The sequence below is a fragment of the Taudactylus pleione genome, unplaced genomic scaffold (assembly GCF_031769625.1).
Source record: "Taudactylus pleione unplaced genomic scaffold, aTauple2 ptg000236l, whole genome shotgun sequence".
Taxonomy (NCBI): domain Eukaryota; kingdom Metazoa; phylum Chordata; class Amphibia; order Anura; family Myobatrachidae; genus Taudactylus; species Taudactylus pleione.
In genome coordinates this window covers 3,390,420-3,413,060 of record NW_028284638.1, presented here as the reverse complement: position 1 = coordinate 3,413,060, position 22,641 = coordinate 3,390,420, and the positions used below count along the sequence as shown (strand labels likewise).

Here is a 22,641-nt window from a genome sequence, read left to right as displayed (position 1 = left end):
TAAATGCGTCATGTAATGTACTTTCAAATACAGAATAATATGTTTCTCTGACAAGTAATCTACTCCTTTCTCTGTAATAAATAAGAATTGTATTGTGGTGTATTAGCTAAAATTAACTGATTGAGACTTCTGGCGCAGGGCGCTTACCATTGCCAGTGCCTGCTGGATGCCAATCAAGGTCTCCTATTGAAACACTTGCAATGTGTCCCAGTGTTCATAGTTCTCAGGAGAAGAATGCATTGAAGGTGCTAATAATGTCTGCCTGGACGTAATCTATCCATTTGCCCTTTCATCATTTACAAAATCATGTTTTAGACCTGAACACCTCTTAGATTTCCTCTTTTTTTTCCCGAGAGACGTCTTTTTTTCCTGTTAGCCCTGAAGGAAAATACCTGAGCCTGATAGTTTTAAATGTCACTTCTCCATTTAGTTCTCACTGATTATTATATAAAGGAGAATGACACTGCACTGTGTACTGCTGGAAGGTCTCTCGTGGGAATGTGACTTAGCTGCGGTGACATTTGAAGAAGTAAAACAGTTAATATACTATTTCTTCTTCACATAATAATAGTCAACAGCTGCAATGAGAAGAACAAGAATAAGCCAGTAACCCGACTTTCACTTTTTTCTTTTTTTCAGACTGGATGATTTATTTCCCTCATCAATGGAATATGAACTCCTATCATTTCTAAGAACAATGAAAATGCTATAGCAATACAATATGACAACAGATCTATCTATCTATCTATCTATCTATCTATCTATCTATCTATCTATCTATCTATCGATCTATATAGCATTTATCTAACTGTGACATGAATGATTACTACTTAGACTAACACATAGCAATCTGGCTTGTTTTCCTGTTTTGCCTGATAAAAACACTAATATTTATTATAGTGTAAAGGTATACCATGACTATTACTATGCACTGTATACATTGTGGTAGTACAGCTATACTAAAAAATATATACGTAAATACAAGTATAAATCAATTCATGCAAGTCAGGGTATTTGGGGAAGCAAGCACTACACTTCGAATAAACCTGTTTTTTTTTTATTGGGGACTAAATTTACTGCCAGGACTCTTGGTTTTTGGGGTCCTTTGCAACATCAATATGAATATGCATATGGAAATGGACTATCTAAGTGTAGAATAATATGTAGTGTATAGGTGTTTAAACAGTAAGGACACCACTGGCTGAATTGCATTATCTTATAAGATGGAAGCTTGGCAGCAGTGCAGCATCATATGTTCAGCTGCACTCACATGGGGGCGCGTTTGTGCAAGTGAGTTTGTCTCATAAATATTGCAGACATTGCATGAATGCGCACCTCTATAAATGCAAGATTTAATTAGAAATGCCAAATCGCGGTGAGGGTATGTGACTTCTCTACAAAAAAGCGACCTGGCAGAAGTCCATGATAATGTGGGGAAACCATCCCGGACCTCCAAAAATTGGCAACTGAGATAGCGGGACCATATAGAAGGTTATTAGTGGCCATAAGGAAAGCACTTGAGGTTCTTAGAAGGGGTGAAATAACTTTTTGTACTTTTTATCAATGCTTGAAAAAATGATAGCAAACATGTGTTTTTCATATTTTTCATCAAATTAAAATCATTCCAGCATTTTGAGGTGCAGAATAATGTCTGTGTAATAATTTTATGTTGCATCTGCAAGTTCTAAAGCCTCACTCCCATTAATACACATCCACATACCTGTCCCACATCATTTACATCTCCACATACCTGTCCCACATCATTTACATCTCCACATACCTGTCCCACATCATTTACACCTCCACATACCTGTCCCACATCATTTACACCTCCACATACATGTCCCACATCATTTACACCTCCACATACCTGTCCCACATCATTTACACCTCCACATACCTGTCCCACATCATTTACACCTCCAAATACCTGTCCCACATCATTTACACCTCCACATACCTGTCCCACATCATTTACACCTCCACATACCTGTCCCACATCATTTACATCTCCATATACCTGTCCCACATCATTTACACCTCCACATACCTGTCCCTAATCATTTACACCTCCACAGACCAGTCCCACATCATTTACACCTCCACAGACCTGTCTCACAACATTACACCTCCACCTACCTGTCCTACATCATTTACACCTCCACATACCTGTCCTACATCATTTACACCTCCACATACTTGTCTCACATCATTTATGCTCCACATACCTGTCTAACATCATTTACACCTCCACATTCCTGTCCCACATCATTTACACCTCCATGTACCTGTCCCACATCATTTAAACCTCCACATACCTATCTCACATCATTTACAACTCCACATACTTGCCCCACATAATTTACACATCCACATACCTGTATCACATCATTTACACCTCCACATACCTGTCTCACATCATTTACATTTCCTCAAGCCTGGTTCACATCATTTACACCTCCACATACCTGTCTCACATCATTTACACCTCCACATACCTGTCCCACATCACTTACACATCCACATACCTGTCTCACATCATTTATACCTCCATATACCTCTCACATCATTTACACCTCCACATACCTGTCTCACATCATTTAAACCTCCACATACCTGTCCCACATCATTTACACCTCCACAAACTTGTCCCACATCATTTACACCTCCACATACCTGTCCCACATCATTTACACCTCCACATATCTGTCCTACATCATTTAAACCTCCACATACCTGTCCCACATCATTTACACCTCCACATATCTGTCCCACATCATTTACACCTCCACATACTTGTCCCACGTCATTTAACCCATTATTGAGCTTTTTAGAGAAACCTGAAAACTAGCATGTTTTTATTGGCCAAATTATGCTATTTGAACCCCTGCAAGTGCATTATTATTCATTAGGAAGGTGGGAGGGGTGTATCAGAGATTATCTACTGTGTCCCAACATTTATACCTTAAAATAAAGATTTTTTTACTACCTTTCACTTGCTCAGAATTTCCTCTGAAAAAGCAATACAAGTTTGGAATTCATTGCAAACAGAATTGGTATACAAATTTGTTGTGAGAATGGCACGTAGGCCATAATTCGAAGCAAAGTGAACTGACCCTACGATGTCCTCTTTACTAGTCCAGTTCCGCAGTTATCTTTTCATTAGATTGAGTTAAATAAAGTACAGTAATTTGGCTGGTGTCATCCATCCCATTTATGTAACAATTGTGAAATATTAGTCATTTTGCTCATTTTTTTTACTATGATGAATGATAGTTGTTCAACATATTGCGATGCAACAGTTGAAATAAAATGGCTAAAGCAAGTCCGCAAACAGATTTAATGGATGTTTTTTCTTGGGTGTTTTTCTACAATAGGTACAGTACAATACATGCACATGATGGGGCATAATAAGCCAATATGTCAATCTACACAGATAGGACAACCATTGTCTAATCACCGTAAGATTTGTGTCGGACATAAAGGGCAATATAGCCAAAAACTAAAATTTCATACAGTATGTTGTATGAAGCATCGAGGTAAATATAAATCCATGGTCAATCTTATCTGACTAGCTACTGTACATTTGTTAAAATGGAAAGTGTGTTTGATAATCTCCTTCCGATTCCATCACAAACAGATACTTTCAGTCAATGTCCAAAGGATATTGGTATGAGGTTAGTAAGTCTCTTGGTTCTTTCAGTTGTGCGTTTAGGTTAACGTTAAAAAATCTAAAGATAAAGGTTGTTCAGCCCTTACCCTCTCTATGGCCTTCTCCACCCCTCTATCTGTTGTGTCCCCCAGTCACTCCATCCCAAATCCCTGCTCCATCCCAACCCTCTTCACACACATCCCTTCACTCAATTATGCCCCTGTTCCCATACTTACGCTGATGGCAAGTCCTTCTCCTCAGTTTGTTCCATCTCCCTCACAGTGGGAGCCATTGGGACACGTACCCAGGCTTCCACTGCACATGTATTGAGGAGACTGGACAGCCCTTCTACAATTACTATATATATATATATATATATATATATACACATATATATATAATATATTGATCTTGTTCAATTCAATGTGTCAATTTCATTGTTTGTGATCTGTGCATTCTGCTACTTATAGCAGTTTTTTGGAAACCTCTCCAGACATTGTTTAAACATTTTTTGGCTCTACATTTCCTTTTTCACCCTTTGACATTTTCCTGGGTGTCACTATTACGCCTCAGTTTTAGTGTTGGCTTATTTTTCCTCTAGTGAATTTAATACTAAATTCCAGTTTTTGGGAGTGTTCTCATACCAGAGCTCTATTTTTCCACTTCTAAATAAGCATTTTAATGAAAGAGCTGTTAGCAATATTCACATATATGTAAATGGTTTAGAAATTTATCAGAATTAAAGGCAGAATTAAAGATGTCATTAAGCCTAACCCAATCAGACTATGACAATACTGTAGCACTTGACATTAGAGAAAATGTAAATGCTTTACAAAATGCATACTCAAAGTGCATTCTCAAACTGTGTACATGGATCCATCATGCTGCTAGTTGTAGTTACTGACTTACCCAAGGCATGTCTTATACGTTACTTACAATAGATTACCCGAACTCAGAAGTAAGGCCAGGTTCAATGTATGTGAGTCAACATTGGAGGCAAATTGGTGGTGGTGGATTATGTTGAGGGCAGTGGATTGGGTTAGTGGCTGAGGTCCACTGCACCAGCCCCACCCTCTCTTCAGCTGCACCATCTGGGTGGGAAATTTGACTTTTTGAAAATAGTTGAGAAGGAAAGAAAAGAACCAAGAGGCATGACATTTGCCAAGTTTACTAACAGGGAATATAATTCCTCCACACTGGTGGAAAGGTCATCTACCTCAAAGAAATAAAATAGAGAAACATTGGGCTGGTTTACCAATGGAGTGGTGGAAAGGGCTTCCTTCTAAAATTGGAAGGATGATATTGCTTCTGAAGACTAAACCTGCAAATTTACCACCTTTTGGTGAGAGCTTTACATGTAGAAATAATGGAAAAAGAACTGTTGGTAAATGCAAATCTCAAATAACAATTTTAAATTTAAAAAACTAAGGGCCAAATTCAGTTATCCGCGAAAAGCCACATTGTGTGAAAAGTTTGCACAAGTGAAAACTTTTAACACAAATGTGGTTTATCATGCGTATCATGCAATCCTATTAGCCATGGCTTTTTGGAGGTGCAAAATCTCCATAGGCAAAAGCCGCAAAAAGTTTTCACCATCTCAGAGCTGGTAAAAAGTTGTGCAAAATCCCTATTTTTCGCTAAAAATTTTGGGACTTGGAGCCCAATTCAGACCCGTTCTCTAGGAAGCGTTCGCACATAGCTGCCAATGGTTCGCATTGTGCGCATGCGTATGCATCACAGAGCAAGTGCGCGAACTACTCTGAGCGATCGGGAAGCGTACACTCATCAGAAATAGACAGCCCAGCTGAATGAATGACAGAAGAAGCCATTTGTGAGTGGTAACAGGGACTGGCCACTCGTAATGGGGGAGTGGAGGTGCAAACGCAGGCGTGCCTGAGCATCTTAACGCCGTTTCAGAGGCGTGCACAATTAACAGGCAGCGTCATAGTACACGTCACCTGGTTGAATTTCACACTGAAGTGCTTGCAGTGCATGCGGTAGAGTATAGTCAACCTCAAGCACTGCGAATGCATCTGATGGTACCTGATGTACCGATGCTTGCAAACACTTCTTGGAGATGACGTGCGCAAGTGGTCATCTTAAGACAGGCTGGTGGGCATCTGCATACACAAAGCAATCGCACACCAAGACATAGTGGGCGTGCTTATGCCTTGCCGTGCGATCGCCTGCCTTGCCGTCACTTAGCCGAATTTACATACGCTGGGAGCGAGCGTACGCATCTAGCAAGCGGGTCTGAATTGAGCCCTCGCTTCAGAAACAATGGGAGACCCCCTTTAATGACTAATTAGGCCAAAAATTTAATTACCTTAATTTGGCCAATATGCAGTATTTTTTTAGATGAAAAGTGTTGAATTTGGGTTTAAAGTAGTGGGTTAGGAATTTTGATGGGCTGTAGTGGATTGGACAGGTGTTTTTAGGATTGCAGGTGCAAATGACAAGAGTATTTTGTAAAAAATTTAAAAATGCACTTTTATGACACAAAAACATGCTTATACACATTTTTATGTACCCCCAAATTAGCTACAGCATTTCCCCCAAAAAATATTTCTTTCTATTATTTTTTACTGTTACAGAAAAAAACATACCGTATAACAGCCATTTGACACAAATTAAAAACCCCAAACCCTTTTGATTATTTTCACTAAAACACTTCTACACTATTGCCCTATCTTAGTTTAACTTATTTTGGGGTACAGGCTGATTTCCCCATTTTCAGCTGTACTTTTCGCATACGGTATAACAGTGAAAAGTTTTTCAGACGAATACCTTTTCTCGTCTTTTAGAATAGGATTGCACGAAAACTGGCAGATCTGATAGATGCGAAAAGTGAGACATTTGGGTGAACAGTGCGCAAAGTTTTTGCAGGTACTTATCCATCATGTATAACCATCAGGGAGGCATCTGATTGGCTCCAAATTAATTCTGCAGCAGGACAACGACCCCAGACAGCCAATGTCATTAAGAACTATCTTCAGCGTAAAGAAGAACAAGGAGTCTTGGAAGTGATGATATGGCCCCCACAGAGCCCTAATCTCAACATCATTAAGTCTGTCTGGGATTACATGAAGAGTCAGAAAGATTTGAGCACGTTTACGTCCACAGAAAATCTGTGGTTAGTTCCACAAATTAGGCCAAGTTCCTTCAGAAACTGTACCTAGAAGAATTGATGCTGTTTTGAAGGCAAAGGGTGGTCACGCCAAACATTGATTTTATTTAGAATTCTCTTCTGTTCATTCACTTTGCATTTTGTTAATTGATAAAAATTAACTATTAACATTTGTAATTTTGAAAGCATTCTTACTTTGCACATTTTTCCCACACCTGCCTAAAACTTTTGCACAGTATTGTATATTACTGTAGCTGGGATACCTGTGGTTGCCTGGGTTGAAGACTGGACCCTGAAGTACACCTGCAGCCTTTATTTGTTTACATTGTCCTCGCCTATATCCCATTCCATTAATCCTGAAAAGGACCCCACTGTTTGCTAACATACTTGCAAACAGTGGCATAACTACCGTGGGTGCAAGGGGTGTGGTTGCTATGGTGCCCGAGCTCCCTCCAGTCATGCACACAAAGTGGGCCATTCCAGTCAGGGCCATCGAAGGGGGTCCTGGTGTCAGCAATGTTGATTTGGTGCTGGCCCACCAGCTGGCAGGCAGTCAAGGAGAAAGCACTACCAGACGTGAGGCAATCAGAGCTTGTGCACTGGCAGCCAATCAGCAGTATTGGCTCTTTTATAGGCTGCTGGTCTGTGAGCTCCAATTGGCTTGTGACCGGCACCAGATTCAAATTAAGCCGACGTTGTCTGTACATGTCTGCCAGTACCTGCAGGTGCGCCAGCTGTATTAGCTGGCGGCCTAATCACAAATCCACACCTGCTGGCACAGAGGAGGAGGCGAGAGGCAGCTTGAGGGACATGAGGAGGTGAGTTGCTCCAGAGGTCATAATATGTAAGGGACACTACTACTGTGTGGAATAATTTGTTATATGGGGAACTACTACTATGTGGCATAATCTGTAAAGGGCATTACTGTGTGGCATATTGTACAGTATAAGGGGCACTAAGAGTGTGTGGCATAATGTGTATAAGGGGTACTCCTGTGTGGTATAAACTGAATGGACTTTGTAGCATAACAGGAATGGGAACTATGTGGCATGTTTTTTTATACCTCTGGTGGGGCCCTTTTAAGATCTTGCTATGTGGCCCACAAAGATCTAGTTATGACCAGGAGCATTGAGAGGGGGAGGCGGGTACTAATTGCCCAGGTCTGGGCTTGTTGGAGGGGCCCAGGTCCGACGCGGCCCCCACTCCCTCTTACCTGTCAGCAGCCCAGCACACAATGCTGTATACTGGGTTGCAATTCGAGACTGTTTGCTGCTGCAGAGCATCAGCAGCAGTCTCCTCTGCCTGTGGGGGGGAGCAATCACACTGATCGTGCCCCCCCCCCAGATTTGCACCGGACTGAGGGGCTCACTGTGTCTCCTGCCCCAGTGCACAAAAGGTTTTATTTCTAAGTGGGCGTGGCCACACCTCACACGATTAGGTCATGTCCCCTCCCCCAGGGTGGCTCTCTACGCTTCTGGTTACGCCCGTGCATGCAAACACAGAGGCTCTTGATTTAATATGAACTTGCACGAGTCATCAAGTTTGCTCAGACTGAGGTGAAAAGGTTACTTTTGTTGCATTCTCACAGGTTTTTGGCAGACTGCCAATTTCCACTGGTGCTAGCCTTAGAACCTGTGTAATTTAAGGGTGTCCCCATTTTTAACGATTGTGTGACAGTATGCGCCCCTGATGAAATTCAAACCTAGGCACAAACCTAATCCTGATCAAGCTACACCACCATGGCAAATTTGGTGGAGCTAGGTCCAAACTCTGGCCGTGCATAAAGGACAAAATGACGGACAGACAGACAAGTTTCCTCGCTTGTTATATAGATATAGCCTAAAATATTATAAAATTATTATATTAATCTAAATCTTCTTAATTGTTTATTTACACATTTGGAGCCCTTGATAAATAGGCTGAGTCTCTTAATATTATGCACATATGTTTCCTTCTCAAACCCTGCAAACCTAAACGTTGTGACCAGTTACAGATATATTTTCTGGAACCATTTGTAGACCAGATTCAGATATAATATATTTATAGAATGGATCTTGTAATTGCTCAACAACACATTCCTATAGTTTAGCATGTAAACTGTCCTCCTGATGGCATTAGAGAGCAAACTTTTAATATAAAAGTGTGAAACTAGATCTGGGGAGAAAATCAAATGAACACTTTCATGGGTTCCTCAGAGTATGGAAGGACAGTTTTTTGAAAGCTTGGAACCAAACTGGAGAGTGAGGTTTTCTGATACAGGCTCTTTACCAAACCTAAGAAGCCTCCTTTGAAGTAGATGTCTATTTACTACAGAGAGAATAAAGACTATGTAAATCTATACAGGTGGTAAGTCTTTACTCATGTTTGACCTTGCCTGGGAAGTCTTGCCAAAAGGAGGCTACTAGCACATTATTATTCCACCCAAGTTCCAAAACCAAGTTCCTAAATCGAATGACATACTGACCAACCATCAGAGTCTCGTGTTTCAGATGTATCACTCTAGTAGAAGTGGAGGAGACCAAACCATGGTCAAAGACTTTGGGGGTATTCATGAAAGCTTGGAGAGTGATAAATTTGTGAAAGATAAAGTACCAACCAATCATCTTCTAACTGTTCTTCTTCAGACTCAGCCTGTAAAGTGACAGTTAGGAGCTGATTGGTTGGTATTTAATCTCTCACAATTGTATCTCTCTCCAAGCTTTCATGAACTCTCCCCTTTGAGAGATATCACAGTACCAAAAGTGTCACTACAGTACATCCAATCTAGTCTATTATACCATGACGAAAGTAAATTTGTATGTTTTCAAAATACAAATTTACTTTGCCTTGATATTAAATTTATTCAGGCTCTATGATTTGGAAAATAATGAGGATGAAATGACTGTATGTATCATTCATATTATTGTGTTTGATTGCTATTAATGCAATTTGTTATCTGCCTAATTGGATACCGGTTGTGGAAGTAGGATGTTCATGGTATTTTGTGAAGTAAGCCTCTTAAAATGTATCAAAAGACATGGCTTTTAATGTAATTTCATATGTTTATAAATGGTTTTCAATGCAATATAGTCTGGCGTTCAGTAACTGACCTGTCATAGATGACCCATCTGTCATAGATGACTATGAGCAAAGGAGCAATCACCATTGACTGTAGAATGTTGGCCCCTAGAGATGCAAGACATAAACTAGGCATTTCTCTATATGGATTTGTTACAATATTTGGGCTTTCACATTTTTGAAACAAAAAACATCAGTGTGAAAATATTGCACAGGCTATAAAATTAACATCTTATGTCATGTCTCCTTAGTGCATTAGGAGAAGGGAGGTACTGTGACTTTGGCGGTACACATCTTGTGGTATGACAGACAGTGATTGGTCGGATTGTAGGGTTTAAAAAATACCTCAAAATGTTTTACTTTATTCATTGCATATAGAAACAAATGTTATGTATTTGAGTTTGAATATTCACATTTGACTTTTTCATGGTTGTGACTGTCTGTAAGAGCTAAGAGGTTGCAGAGAGTACAATGTCTGCATCATGACAGGGAGGTTCCAGAACTTGGTGAAGCCTGGGTACGTATGTATATCAAGTTTATACTGAAATGCCACCTGTGTGAGTCCCTACCTTTATGTGTATTGTAACAAAGAGCTATGCAGGAGACACGTGGCCTTTAAATTAACAGTGCATTTACTGTACATCATCCTAAGAGATAGTCTGGTGTTCATTCTTCATATCAAATACGTTTGTACTGTGCTACTACACTGGTGTCCACTACTCATCAACTGCTTTGCTAATACACCTGCTTGTGCATGGGAAACAGCTCCCTTTAATCTCAGCAGAGCCTGACATAGAGACAGCTGAGCTAGCCTGATAGAGTCTGACCTTGAGGTACGTACCAGGAACCTACCTTTACTTACTTTTAGGGCAGATACATGGTAAAGCAGTCCTAGGAACCATTTCCAAAGTGTCCTGTTAATTTGGGTTCAATAGGATCTTAAATTGTGGGACTAAAAGTATTACAGCTAAAGCTATAAAGTGGAGCAAGATAAATGTTCTGCAACGTTTTTCCAGGACCCATGAATGCTGTATATTATATTATTTTACCTGGAACTTGGGTAGTAAATGATAAAATAAAGTGGAATTGATCCATTTAGGTGGTCCATTTTAAGTGTAATTATTATGTTTAAAATAGACTTGTTTCATTTTTACAAAAGGTTATCAAAAATTAATTTAGTTTATCTTGCAGCTAAACAAATGGTTATGTATATGGCAATCTGAATACTTTTGGTAAACCAGTTTGAAATGCCCAGTGCTCCATCTGTTTTGTGCATGTACAATTTATTCAGACAAATGACCACATAAAATAATCTGCACTCCACTGCCTTAAAACTCATCGGTGAAGACTAATTAAAGTTTGATATGCAGAGTAGAGAAAAAATCAGCATAAGTGACGGTCAGGTCCTCAGCTTCTAAAATGTGAATTGTCAAGAAACACTTGAAAATACACTTTTCAACATTGAATGCAACCTTTCTGAGTGCCTTAAACACAGTATGAACTTTCTTTACTCTTTCCTTGCCCAATCTGATTATGGAAATGAACATCCACAGTGCGCAAAACGGATAAGTAGTGTACATTTCTAAGAGCTCTGTTTAAACAGACATATGAGCACGCACAATTACACTGACAGATTCCCTTTAATGTATTACACAAATGAATTGGAGTACCATAAAGTTGGACCCAGTCCAAAATAGTTTTCTAGCCGACATGATGGGTTACATTTCTAACATGTGCACATAGAAACTATATGAGCTGCTGAAAATGAATGGGCAAAAGTGTCCAAAAGTTGTAGATACTGTACGCACAATTTTGATAGATGTCTCCCCATGAGCACCACACAATTGCTCTACGGAAGGTGTGACTGGTCATCTGGCATGCCACAATTTTTTGGTCCAGTGAAATTTTATGCCCCATTCCTCCTGCTAAAATCTGCTCCCTGTTCACTTTGAATTGGAAGAACTGCATGAAAGAACAATTTTCCATGCACTTTGTATAAGTATTGTCATTAATGTGAATTAAATCTCTCACAAAATGCTCTTAGAAATACTTCTTGTTATATGCTTCAACTCATTTCATGTAGAAAGTCCTTCAAAGCGCAAATATCACCTCATTGCACTAATCCTGCAAACGTATGAGATAAAGCATGGCCTTACATTTACCAACCTACATAAAATCTTACAGCTCTTCTTAAATAGCATAATAAAAATGAAAAAAAGCTTTAAACTTCCTGGAAAATATTTATTTTAAACTTGAACAACAAATAGTTGCACATTTAAGATAAATAAATCAAAATACTGAACTTAATATCTTACAAAATCCTGATTAACACAGGATGTTTTTTTTTTATATGTAACTAACCCCATCTGTGAGACATTTTTGGATTAAGTTATGCTTCAGATTTCCTAAATCTGTTTTACACAATTAAGCCTGAGACTGCACTTTAAATAAATAACCAAGTTAGGAAAAGCAAACATAAAAAACTATAATACACCATAAATTGCATTCTCAAACCTCTAATGATTCATATAAATTACTGAGCTATTGATAACAATTCTCCTAAGTAGAAATTTCATAGATTTGGGCTTTGAACAGTATTATCTTTAAAAAATAGTACAGGAAACTTTAGAGACATATTTATAATAGACATGTGAAAGTACTACATAACATAGGTACTCAGCATATATAGTGTACAGAAAAAAATCTAGATTAAGTTCTTATGGTCTTTTAACTAGAAAGTATGAATGACTATGGCAAGAAGTCATTACACAGTGTAGTCACTATTACAGATGTACAGATTGCTTGCTCTTATTGCATCAAGAATAATAAATGGAATTCTTGCCTTAGGGTTGGAGAGGAGACATTCTGTGACCTAATAATGGTGGTTGAAGCAATGAAAGTTACAAATTAGCATTTAATGATGCGCAGAACAAATTGTATATATCCATATGTCTCAGCAATGTACATATAGAATAAAGTGAAGACTGGGACCATCATGTGATCTATATCTTCTTTCCCTTTCTCATTCTTCAGACACATGTATCTAATTAGTGTTGATTTATTTAGGTAAATAACAAATGTTTATCTTGAGCTGCCATATCAGGTAACCTGTCCAATGTGCAATTTCAGTTGAAATTATGATGTTCTATTTTCTTGGAGATATTATATGTCACTTATCTTATGATGTGTAGCTCATGTTAGCTCATTTTGAAGGAAAAATGTGTGCTAGAACCATGCTAATAGAAGCCAGATGGTCGGTGTGATAAGATGGGGTGCTAGGAATATCTGTCTTGAACGTCCAGGGCTGAAGGGATGGATTCCCTGTCTACAGTTCTTGCTGAGGAACAGAAGGCTGCACACAGGGAATGAGGACATGAAATAGGATTTGAAGCAAAACCAAATACACAATTTGGGGTCAGTATGACCAAAGCTACAGCACAGCTGTAACATGCATTTTATAGCATACAGCAACCAGCTAAGTACAACAAAATGAAGCAATATTTTTGTGAGTGAATTGACACAATTTTCAAAGAATATTCTGACTTTTTATTATTACATGCCCCTATTTTTGAAAGTACATTACTGTTACAGAATGGATTATTCAGTCATATCATATCACTAAAGTACCTGTTCACCAGACGGTACCAGTAGAGTTGTACTGTTTACTACTGTATTATCCCCCTGCTATATAATATTCAGCATAACTCACCAAGTGCAAAGTTTGTGCAGCATCATTCAGATGCCAATGTGAATGTACAGTTTGTTTATTATAGTTATAACAGCTGCAATGGCTTTACGTTCTGTAAACTGACAGCTTATTACACTTTATTATATTGATCGGAGCGTACTTACATTAATCTCTAATAATGCCTCAATCCAACTCTGGTTATTGTTTCTAACCCACGCACTCCATCTCTCTGGTTGTATCCTCTTTACATGAAGTGCATTTAAATGGAAATCATGAATGTGTATACTTCAAATTCATTCCACGCACCAATGCACACTTGTACAGTATATTATAATTATATATTAGACCAATATGATTCAACTTTTACATCATAACTCTCAGAATAATACGACACATTATTGCACACATTGTACACAATTAAAAACACCCTTCAAGCAACAGTGCCAATTTTTTTGACACCTGATGGCTTTTATCATTGCCAAAATACTAACCCCTATAGTATCATTATCTACCACTGTTGTTTATTGCGGTAATCACCATAGAAAGATGCACAGTACTGTATATAACCACAGAGATCACACAGCAACCACAGAAATAAAACTGTGTGCAGGAAAGAGGATTTCTACATGTATCTCATCAGAGGACAATTACATAACACAGTGCCTGGCAGGATGTGGAATGCTCCTTTACATGATCCTACAGAGTAATGAATGTACCGGTAGCCATACAACAATCAATGGACCTGACTAATGCCCCCATTTATCATTGATAGCAATGAGGGTAACCCTAGAAGGTAACCATCCTGAGACACAAAACTATCGAAATCTACACCAAACACTAATAGTCACCAGGTATTCATCAGTTATGGAACTATAGGTAGCAGGCTGCCCCATTTCTCTCCTGACGGAAGGACATGCTGGGACCTGTAGTTCCACTACTAAACCCGAATGCACTTCTACAAGGCTTATGGATTTGTAAAGTTCATGTTTTATCCTAGAATCTATAACTAGATAAAAAATAATTTTAAGAATTTAAATTCAGAATTCTAGTTATCCTAATGACTGTTGTGATGGAAATTACAGTATTAGGACATACAGAAAATATACAGAGTCTATACAGAGTCTATTATCTAAAATAAACCTTTATCTGAAGATGCAAAATACAATGTTGCTATTAGACCTTTTTTATATTAACATGGATTATTGATAATTGTGTAGAGCTTCTAAACTAAAGCTTCCTATGTCCTCTCACCTAATGATGCGACGATGTATTACTACTGTATAGCCTAGTACAGAGACTGTCTCAATCTCAGTTGGGGACCAGTTGCTTGTTCACGTTGCTGCATCTAATCGTGTAGTCTAGTAATGTCCTGTAATGAGTATAGGTAGGCACTCTAAAAGCTGTACCAAATACTGTCATGAGATACAGTCTAACAGATAACAATGTATTTGTACCTAGTTCTCTTTTTTCCCCCGGAGTATCATAATAAAGCAAGGACAGACTTTAAACTATACAATCACATGTTGTGTCGCCTTACTGTATATCAAAGTAATTAATAATGTACTATAATCACTCAGAAGCACTTGTGCATGTCTTACCTGTCCAAGGCTTTTCCCTTTCTTGTGCGACACTCCATATTGGACACTCATAGACCTGTTGGTCGCCAGGGTTGGAGCCTGAACCACCAGAATGGATTTGATGGAGTTGGCCTTGGACCTGGAGATGTCTATCTGGGTCCCTTCCACCACCATCAGCACTGTAGCCAGCAGAGGTAGCAGGCGGCAGCACTCTCCATTCCCACCACGGAAAAGCATGTTCATCCTTCTCCACTAGATGACTCAATTCTCCAGAAGTCACAGACAAGAGGATCAGTGGGGTCTGTCCTCTCTAGCTTATAGACAACCTCAAGAGCTTAGACAGTAACTGGAGAAACAAGACGCCGGGATATTTGCATGCATGGATGTGAAAAAGGCAAAAGTTATCAAAATGTATAAAACTTCCAGTAGGATGTAACACTAATAGCTGAACTGCTCTCAGGCTTTACAGTTGTAAAAGCAGTTACAGTAGTTCTACAGTAGAACCAGGTGTATCAGATTTTTGTTTGTTTTTAGAAAATGCAGAGTCCATAAAGGGAATCCAGATAATAGATTGCTTGTTCTCTAAGTGGGAATCCTGCAGCATCCAGCGTGTGCTGAGCCAGGGAGCCAGGTGAACAGATGTGTGCTAAGATGCTGGAGAGTGAGAACCAGATCCCCCCTTTCCCTATCAGTGAGCCTGGTCAGCACAGAGCCAGCACTGATGATGCACAGGACATGCTGTGCTCTGCATGCAGCTGAGAGCTCACTGTGCAGTAACACACATAGGAACACTCCATGTGTTTCCCAGTCTCCCCGGCTTCCCCTTTCTCTTTGGTCTTTAATGACCTCAGCTTCTTTCTTTTTATAGGTTTCCACAATGGGTTTATTTCCCCCGCCCACATCCAGGAGTGACAAAGCATGAAACTGATCCCCCAGCTACTTCTAGCAGTTGGATTGAAGAAGACAAGAGAGAGATGCCCTTCTGAGAAGTTTATCCACTTGCTGTCGTGACAAGCAGCTACTGCATCCCTTATATCATGAGTATGGGAGCTTGTAACAATGCACAGTCTGCGGGCACCCCTTACACCTACTGTAGCACAATACATCAGGGGCTCCTCTTATTACTTTCCTGGTATGTAGCTCTCTGCAAGGGATTATCAGACACACATAACACTCAGACATGTCCTGTTGTTCTCTCTTTCCTGCGCTACAAACAATTACACTGCAGATGTTCAGCAGGAAATCTTTTCTCTTTTTTTTCCCTCTAATTTCAGACAAGCATTCAGCATGGGATGCCCAGAGCTGAATGCTGTATGTTTCTAATACAGAATTATGTCTAATATTGTTATGGCAAATATACTTCACCATATGGTTATCAACTAAAAATGCAGGCTTCAATACACTTGGACAGGATCCCAGCTCCCCACAGATTGGTAATTGTGTGCAGGTATACAGGCATTTTATGTGCTCGCTCTGATTTCGGAATTCCTGGTAAGTAATGTAAGTCTGTTCTACATGAGTAAGTGATAAATGCTAAATCAGATCAACTTCCTCTGTGCTACATTTTTGACTTTCAGAAGTTGCTGAGCATCAGGAGTGTATAGTGACTGCAGGATGTTACAGCTACAGTATGTAGAAAGTTAGTGCCATTTATAAACAATTCACAGACTGTTATGGAGCCTCTGTAGTGCAGGTAACTGGCAATGAACAATTTATTTCCCTACAGTAATTAATTAAATGTTAACTATATCTACAAAACAGGATGTAGTTTAAGTCCTAGTGGTCGGGATCCCGGCGCTCAGAATGCAGGCGCTGATATCCTGACACCAGTCAGAATCCCGTCCGCCGGTATCCGATGGTAAGTAGTGGGGTTAGGGGGAGGGTTAGTGGTTAGGCACTAGGAGGGAGGGTTAGCTTTAGGCACTAGGGGTGAAGCTTAGGTTTAGGGGGCGGGGAGGGAGGGTTAGGTTTAGGGTTAGGATACTTACCGACAGATCTTGGTATCCTAACCCTGTTGGGATGCCGGCCTTGGGATTCTGACTGCCAGGATCCAGAGTGCCAGCATTCTGTACCCAACACCTACAAAGCAGCTCATTCAACTAAAGAATAGAGGGAGAGATGTATCAAAGCTTGGAGAGAGATAAAGTGGAGAGAGATAAAGTACCAACTAATCAGCTCCTGTCATGTTACAGGTTGTGTCTGATAAACGACAGGAGCATCAGTAGGATTTAGGATGTGAGAAATTGTCTGACTCGTACATTGGGGCCCCTACAAAATGTTTCTTTGGGCCTCACATGTCTACTTATTTCCTGGGATTCAGGAATGCACCTTGCTTGCTCGCTACACTGTATTAATAAATTCATTCTGCAGTCTGTGGAGAACTACATACATTGTTTTTGTGCAGCAATATGTTAAACTAGCTGGGATATTCGGCATTGCCCGGGTTGAAGACTGGACTCTGAAGTACACCTGCAGCCTTCATTTTTTTACATTGTCCACATCTAAAACCTGTATAACTATGCAAATTAGGAGTAAATGTTAGTGCAGGCAGGCGTATTCTCATGTCGTTGGAATGAGGTATATCAGGAGCAGACTGACTTACAGAACAGAAATCAGTATAGCTTCCAAAATCACTTGAGTTTCAGAAATCACTGCAGAAGAGAGGGGAGATTCAGCTGCAGTTGGATATGCTATCGCAGCTGCTGACATGTTAGTAGCTGCGATAGCTGTAATATGGTAATGCAGCAGGTGTTATGCCCCCTGCATGTATTACTGATCCGAGCTGCATCCACGGACACAGCATTAGATCATCTGCAATGCCTTCGGCCGGCTGAGTGAACATGTGGTCACGCAAGCCAGCTGCTGCAGATGAGTAAAAGAGGCCAGGAACTCTCCGTCAGCCTACAAAGATGCTGGTCTCTCCACTCCCCCCAACAGTGGCAATACGCCTTCGTTTTGGGAATCAGAGGCCATTGCTGCCTGCACCCCGGCCAGAAATGACAGCAGACTGTCAATCAGTGACAGTCTGCTGCCGGACTGTATGCACAGTACGGGTTCAGGCGCATGCATAGAATCCTGATAATCTGGAAACTGCGTGACCCCTTTCACTGTGTCCACAGCTGAATATCCCCCTGAAATCACTCTGCAGACCTGCATTGCAGAGTCTGAGGCCCTCATTCAGAGGCGGTCGGAGGATGCAAGCAATCGCTCAGAAACTGGGCGGCCGCTTGCATCCTGACCGCCCGCCTCTGTTTCGGTCGTTATGTTGTGGGATTACACCCACAGCTCTAATGACCGCTAGGGTGATGGTCGCGATGGTCATAGACCATCGCGACCATCGGGGCTTACGACGAGACCCTAGGGTACGGTCTCACTTGTCGTAAGCCCGGAGAGCTTCTGGCTCTGTCAGAGCCGGAAGCTCTCCACTGACATCACTAGTGATGTCAGTGGGGCCTCCCCCAAACGGCAGGCGTTCCCATGGGAACGCCTCCGTTTGGGCTGCCACCCCCCCCGGCCCGCCTACCAAATGGGGCGAGCTGTCAAGGTCTCACGCATGCGCACGAAGGAGCCGGCTCCCTCATGCGCATGCGCACTGGACAAACATCGAGGCGGCCGTGCGGTCGTAGACCGTACGGCCGCCTCTTAATAAAGCCCTGAATGTATTGAGTGGAATGTATCGAGTGCTGAGCTGCTCATGAGCCTGCCAGAGTGTGACAGTGGGCCTGATTCAGTAAGGATCGCTATTGTGATCACAATAGGATTACGCACGCAGTCTCACTGCGAAGATATGCTAATGATTGCAATTGCAATTCCATTGCAGCCTTACATAAGGACACCCCCTTTACTTTACACATATCCATAATACTTAGCAAGACTGCATAATCAGTGGTAACATCGAGTACAATCACAGCCTCATGCACACTTGCACAAGGTCTGACTTCGCTCAGGAATTACTAACCTCATCTCATGCAGTAAAAGCCCAAGCTGCTTATGGCATTACAGTGGCTAATTTATGCACGTCTCTGTAATGGCGTTCAAACGTACTGGCACATATGCGTTTCGCCGACCACCTCCCTGTCACTACCCCCAAACCGTACTTCCTGTCAATCACTCTGTGATGAGTCCCGATCGCTGTGGAGTCTTCGCACATACGCACTGCGATGTATACACATGTGCAGAACGCAACAATCGTCCGATAGCGTGCATAATCCAGTGTGTGTATGTTACAAGCCCCTCAGCCCCAGAACCAGTGTAATTTAAGAGTGTCCCTGTTTGATGGGATTGTGTGACAGTGTGTGGCCCTGATGAAGTGCAAACCTAGGTAAAAACCTAATCTTGATCAAACAACACCACCATGCCACATTTAGCTAGGTACAAAACTCTGGCCGTAAATAAAGTACAAACAGACAGACACATACACACACACACACTCTCTCGCTTATTATATAGATTAATTGCACTAATTGAATGATCAATTGTGTGCTGTCATTTCATTATAATTGGGCATGGTTCAATACACACAGCAGTTACCACGTTGCACAGCAGCTGGGCAAGATATATATCCAGAGAAACTTAGGGGTCTATTTACTAAGCAGTGTTACGAGATAGAGTGAAAAGTGATAAGAAAGTGATAAGATGCCAGCCAATCAGCTCCCAACTGTCATTTATCAAACACAGCCTGTGAGATGACAGTTGAGAGCTGATTGGCTGGCACCTTATCACTTTCTTATCACTTTTCACTCTGTCTCCTAACACTGCTTAGTAAATAGACCCCATAGAGATGTCAGGGGTATGTTGTAACTAACTCTAAATATCAGTGTAAAAATAAAGCTGTCCAGCACTTAGAGGCTACATGCAGAAGCAGCCAGTGTATACCCCACATGCAAAAATAAAATATAAATAAAAAAACACCTGTATTTGCACCCCTTGCATTGCAACATGTTTTGTCTAGGTGCACAGTTGTTGTTATCATTGTTCATTTTTTTTTTTGCATTTCTTCCAACTCCGAATCAGCCCCAAAATGTTGGCAAGTCTGTGAAATGCCACAATTCTGTTGTATAGTTTTCTGCACTTTCCAAGGAAACAAGCAAGTCACACAATGAATGAAGGTTTTTCTTTTTTCTTTTATTTTAATGACTGAGGGAGAGATTTATCAAAGCTTTTGGAGAAAGATAAAATGGAGACACAAACAAATCTAACTAATCATCTTCTAACTGTCATTTTACAGACTGTGTTTGAAAAATGGCAGAAGCTGATTGATTGGTACTTTATCTCTCTCCACTTTATCTCTCTCCAAACTTTGATAAATCTCCCTCTGAATTAGTAAACTTCAAATCTCAATAGTAGACACTTATAGGATTTGTATTTTGGGCTGTATACTCTTCAGACACTGATATGTAGTCAAACAATAATTTAATGATTGTAGTTGCTCAATTTCCAGCCTTAAAAGTACAGTATGGTATAAATATAAAAATATGATATTTTGCCTTGTATTACACAACAGAAAAAAGATTAAAGATGTTTGCACCTACTTAAGATTATGTAGTGTAAAATGTTTATTTTAAGCAATATTCTCATTTTCTATGGCTAAACATAATATGTCTGTGATTTAAGATACAAGTCAATTTAAAATCATATGTGGAAAGTTGTTTGTGATAATTATTTAGGTTTACCCTGCTTAACGCATAAGAACTAGAAGCATATGTTCTGTAACCTCACATCAGATAGTTTGCAGCATATTTTTTTCCAGTGTTCCAGTAAAATAATACTTGACTTATGTAATACAATAATGTAGATCTCATTCAAATAAACTGAAACTATGCATTTTATGTATTTTTAGATGCAGTACCCCCTTTGGTCTATGATCTCTCAGTTGCAAGATAGCTGTGCTCTCATCAGTAAGGGAACATATGTGAATTCAATTGCCTAATGTTGTGCACACCACTTTGTCACATGAACCCATACAATTGGAACTCAAGAGAAATTCCTTAAATACAGAGGGTTCTAAAATAAAACATTTTGGGATTTTAAAAACTCAAGTTAGTGAGTGCTTTATTGTGAGTGTTTGACTCCATATCAACACCCTTCTCTCTGTAATCTGGAATCCCTGAGACAGGAATTGGCAGAAGGTTTTGAAAAAATAAAGAGGGGATCAGTGCCATAGGGAGTAGCGTATAATTAGTGATGAGAAATCCTCTACTACGCTGAATTCTCACTCCCATTTGCAAATCACAATTCCCTGTTAAAACAAGTATCAATTTATATTGAAGCTTTTAATATCAATATTGCTTAAAATAAAATGGGTTAGTAGTAGCTCAGTGCTGTTCAATTTTTTATAGCATGTACAAATGGAGCAAGTACCGGCCAGGCTGAGCAAGCTTTATCTTATGCTGCCAGGCCGGGGGCTGCGACCATCATGACCGATGGTTGCGATGGTCGAGTTGGTGATCCGAAGCAGCATCTAAGGATGCTGCCCTGTGATTGCAGATGCATGCAGGAAGTGTATATTACCTACAGACACCTCCTGCCGCATTTGCATTTTACTTGTGTAATACCGTCCACATCTGAATCAGGGACTAAATGCAAAAATGTACTAGTGCTGTGATTACAGATAGTACAGCAGAATACCTGATTCCATTGGTTGGTGACAGAATGGTTGGAGGGCTGAGTCATGTACAGTAGCTAGAAATCATTAATGCCCTCCAGGAAAATGTGTGTTAATTATCTTAACTGAGGACTGATGCTGTTACTATACTAACCTTTATGGTTGGGAGCAGTGGCAGATCTACATTTTTGGGGCCTGAAAGCTTGAACTGTTATGAGGGGCCCTTTGCAGCAAGTAACCATAGGGCATTATCCAACAAGATCTAAAGGGCCTTGCTGCCTGTGCAAGGACTTTGAGGCCCAAATGACGGAGATGTAGAAACCCACCCCCCCCAGAGAGTGAGACTGTAGATAGATAGATAGATAGATAGATAGATAGATAGATATAGAAACCCCCCAGGGAGTGAGACACTGTAGTTAGATAGATAGATAGATAGATAGATAGATAGAGTGATAGATAAATAGATAGATAGATAGATAGATAGAGAGATAGATAAATAGATAGATAGATAGATAGATAGATAGATGTAGAAACTCCCCAGAGAGTGAGACACTGTAGATGGATAGATACAGTCAGGTGCATAAATATTGGGACATTGACAGAATTTTCATATTTTGGCCTCTATTCACCACCACAATGGCTTTGAAATTAAACAAACAAGATGTGCTTTAACTGCAGACTTTCAGATTTAATTTGAGGGTAATTACATCCAAATCAGGTGAACGGTGTAGGAATTACAACGGTTTCTATATGTGCTTCCCACTTTTTAAGGGGCCAAAAGTAATGGGACTATCAACTCAAAAGCTATTTCATGGACAGGTGTGGGCTATTCCCTCGTTATTTCATTATCAATTAAGCAGGTAAAAGGTCTGGAATTGATTCTAGGTGTGACATTTGCATTTGGAATCAGTTGCTGTTGACTCTCAATATGAGATC

At 40.2% G+C, this 22,641-nt stretch overlaps 1 protein-coding gene and 1 long non-coding RNA gene across 2 annotated transcripts in view; one reads left to right on the top strand and one right to left on the bottom strand.

Annotated features, from left to right (window-relative positions):
• Positions 1–1,775, top strand: part of LOC148516858 (uncharacterized) — a 106,725-nt gene extending 104,950 nt beyond the window's left edge. The window contains exon 3 of the long non-coding RNA XR_015879356.1: positions 640–1,775. This is a non-coding gene — a long non-coding RNA (uncharacterized LOC148516858). The remainder of the gene's footprint in view (positions 1–639) is intronic.
• Positions 1–15,919, bottom strand: part of DKK2 (dickkopf Wnt signaling pathway inhibitor 2) — a 115,342-nt gene extending 99,423 nt beyond the window's left edge. The window contains exon 1 of the mRNA XM_088479459.1: positions 15,123–15,919. Within this exon, the coding sequence (XP_088335585.1) occupies positions 15,123–15,344 (222 nt within the window). The 5' untranslated portion in view covers positions 15,345–15,919. The remainder of the gene's footprint in view (positions 1–15,122) is intronic.
• Positions 15,920–22,641: the final 6,722 nt, after the last annotated feature.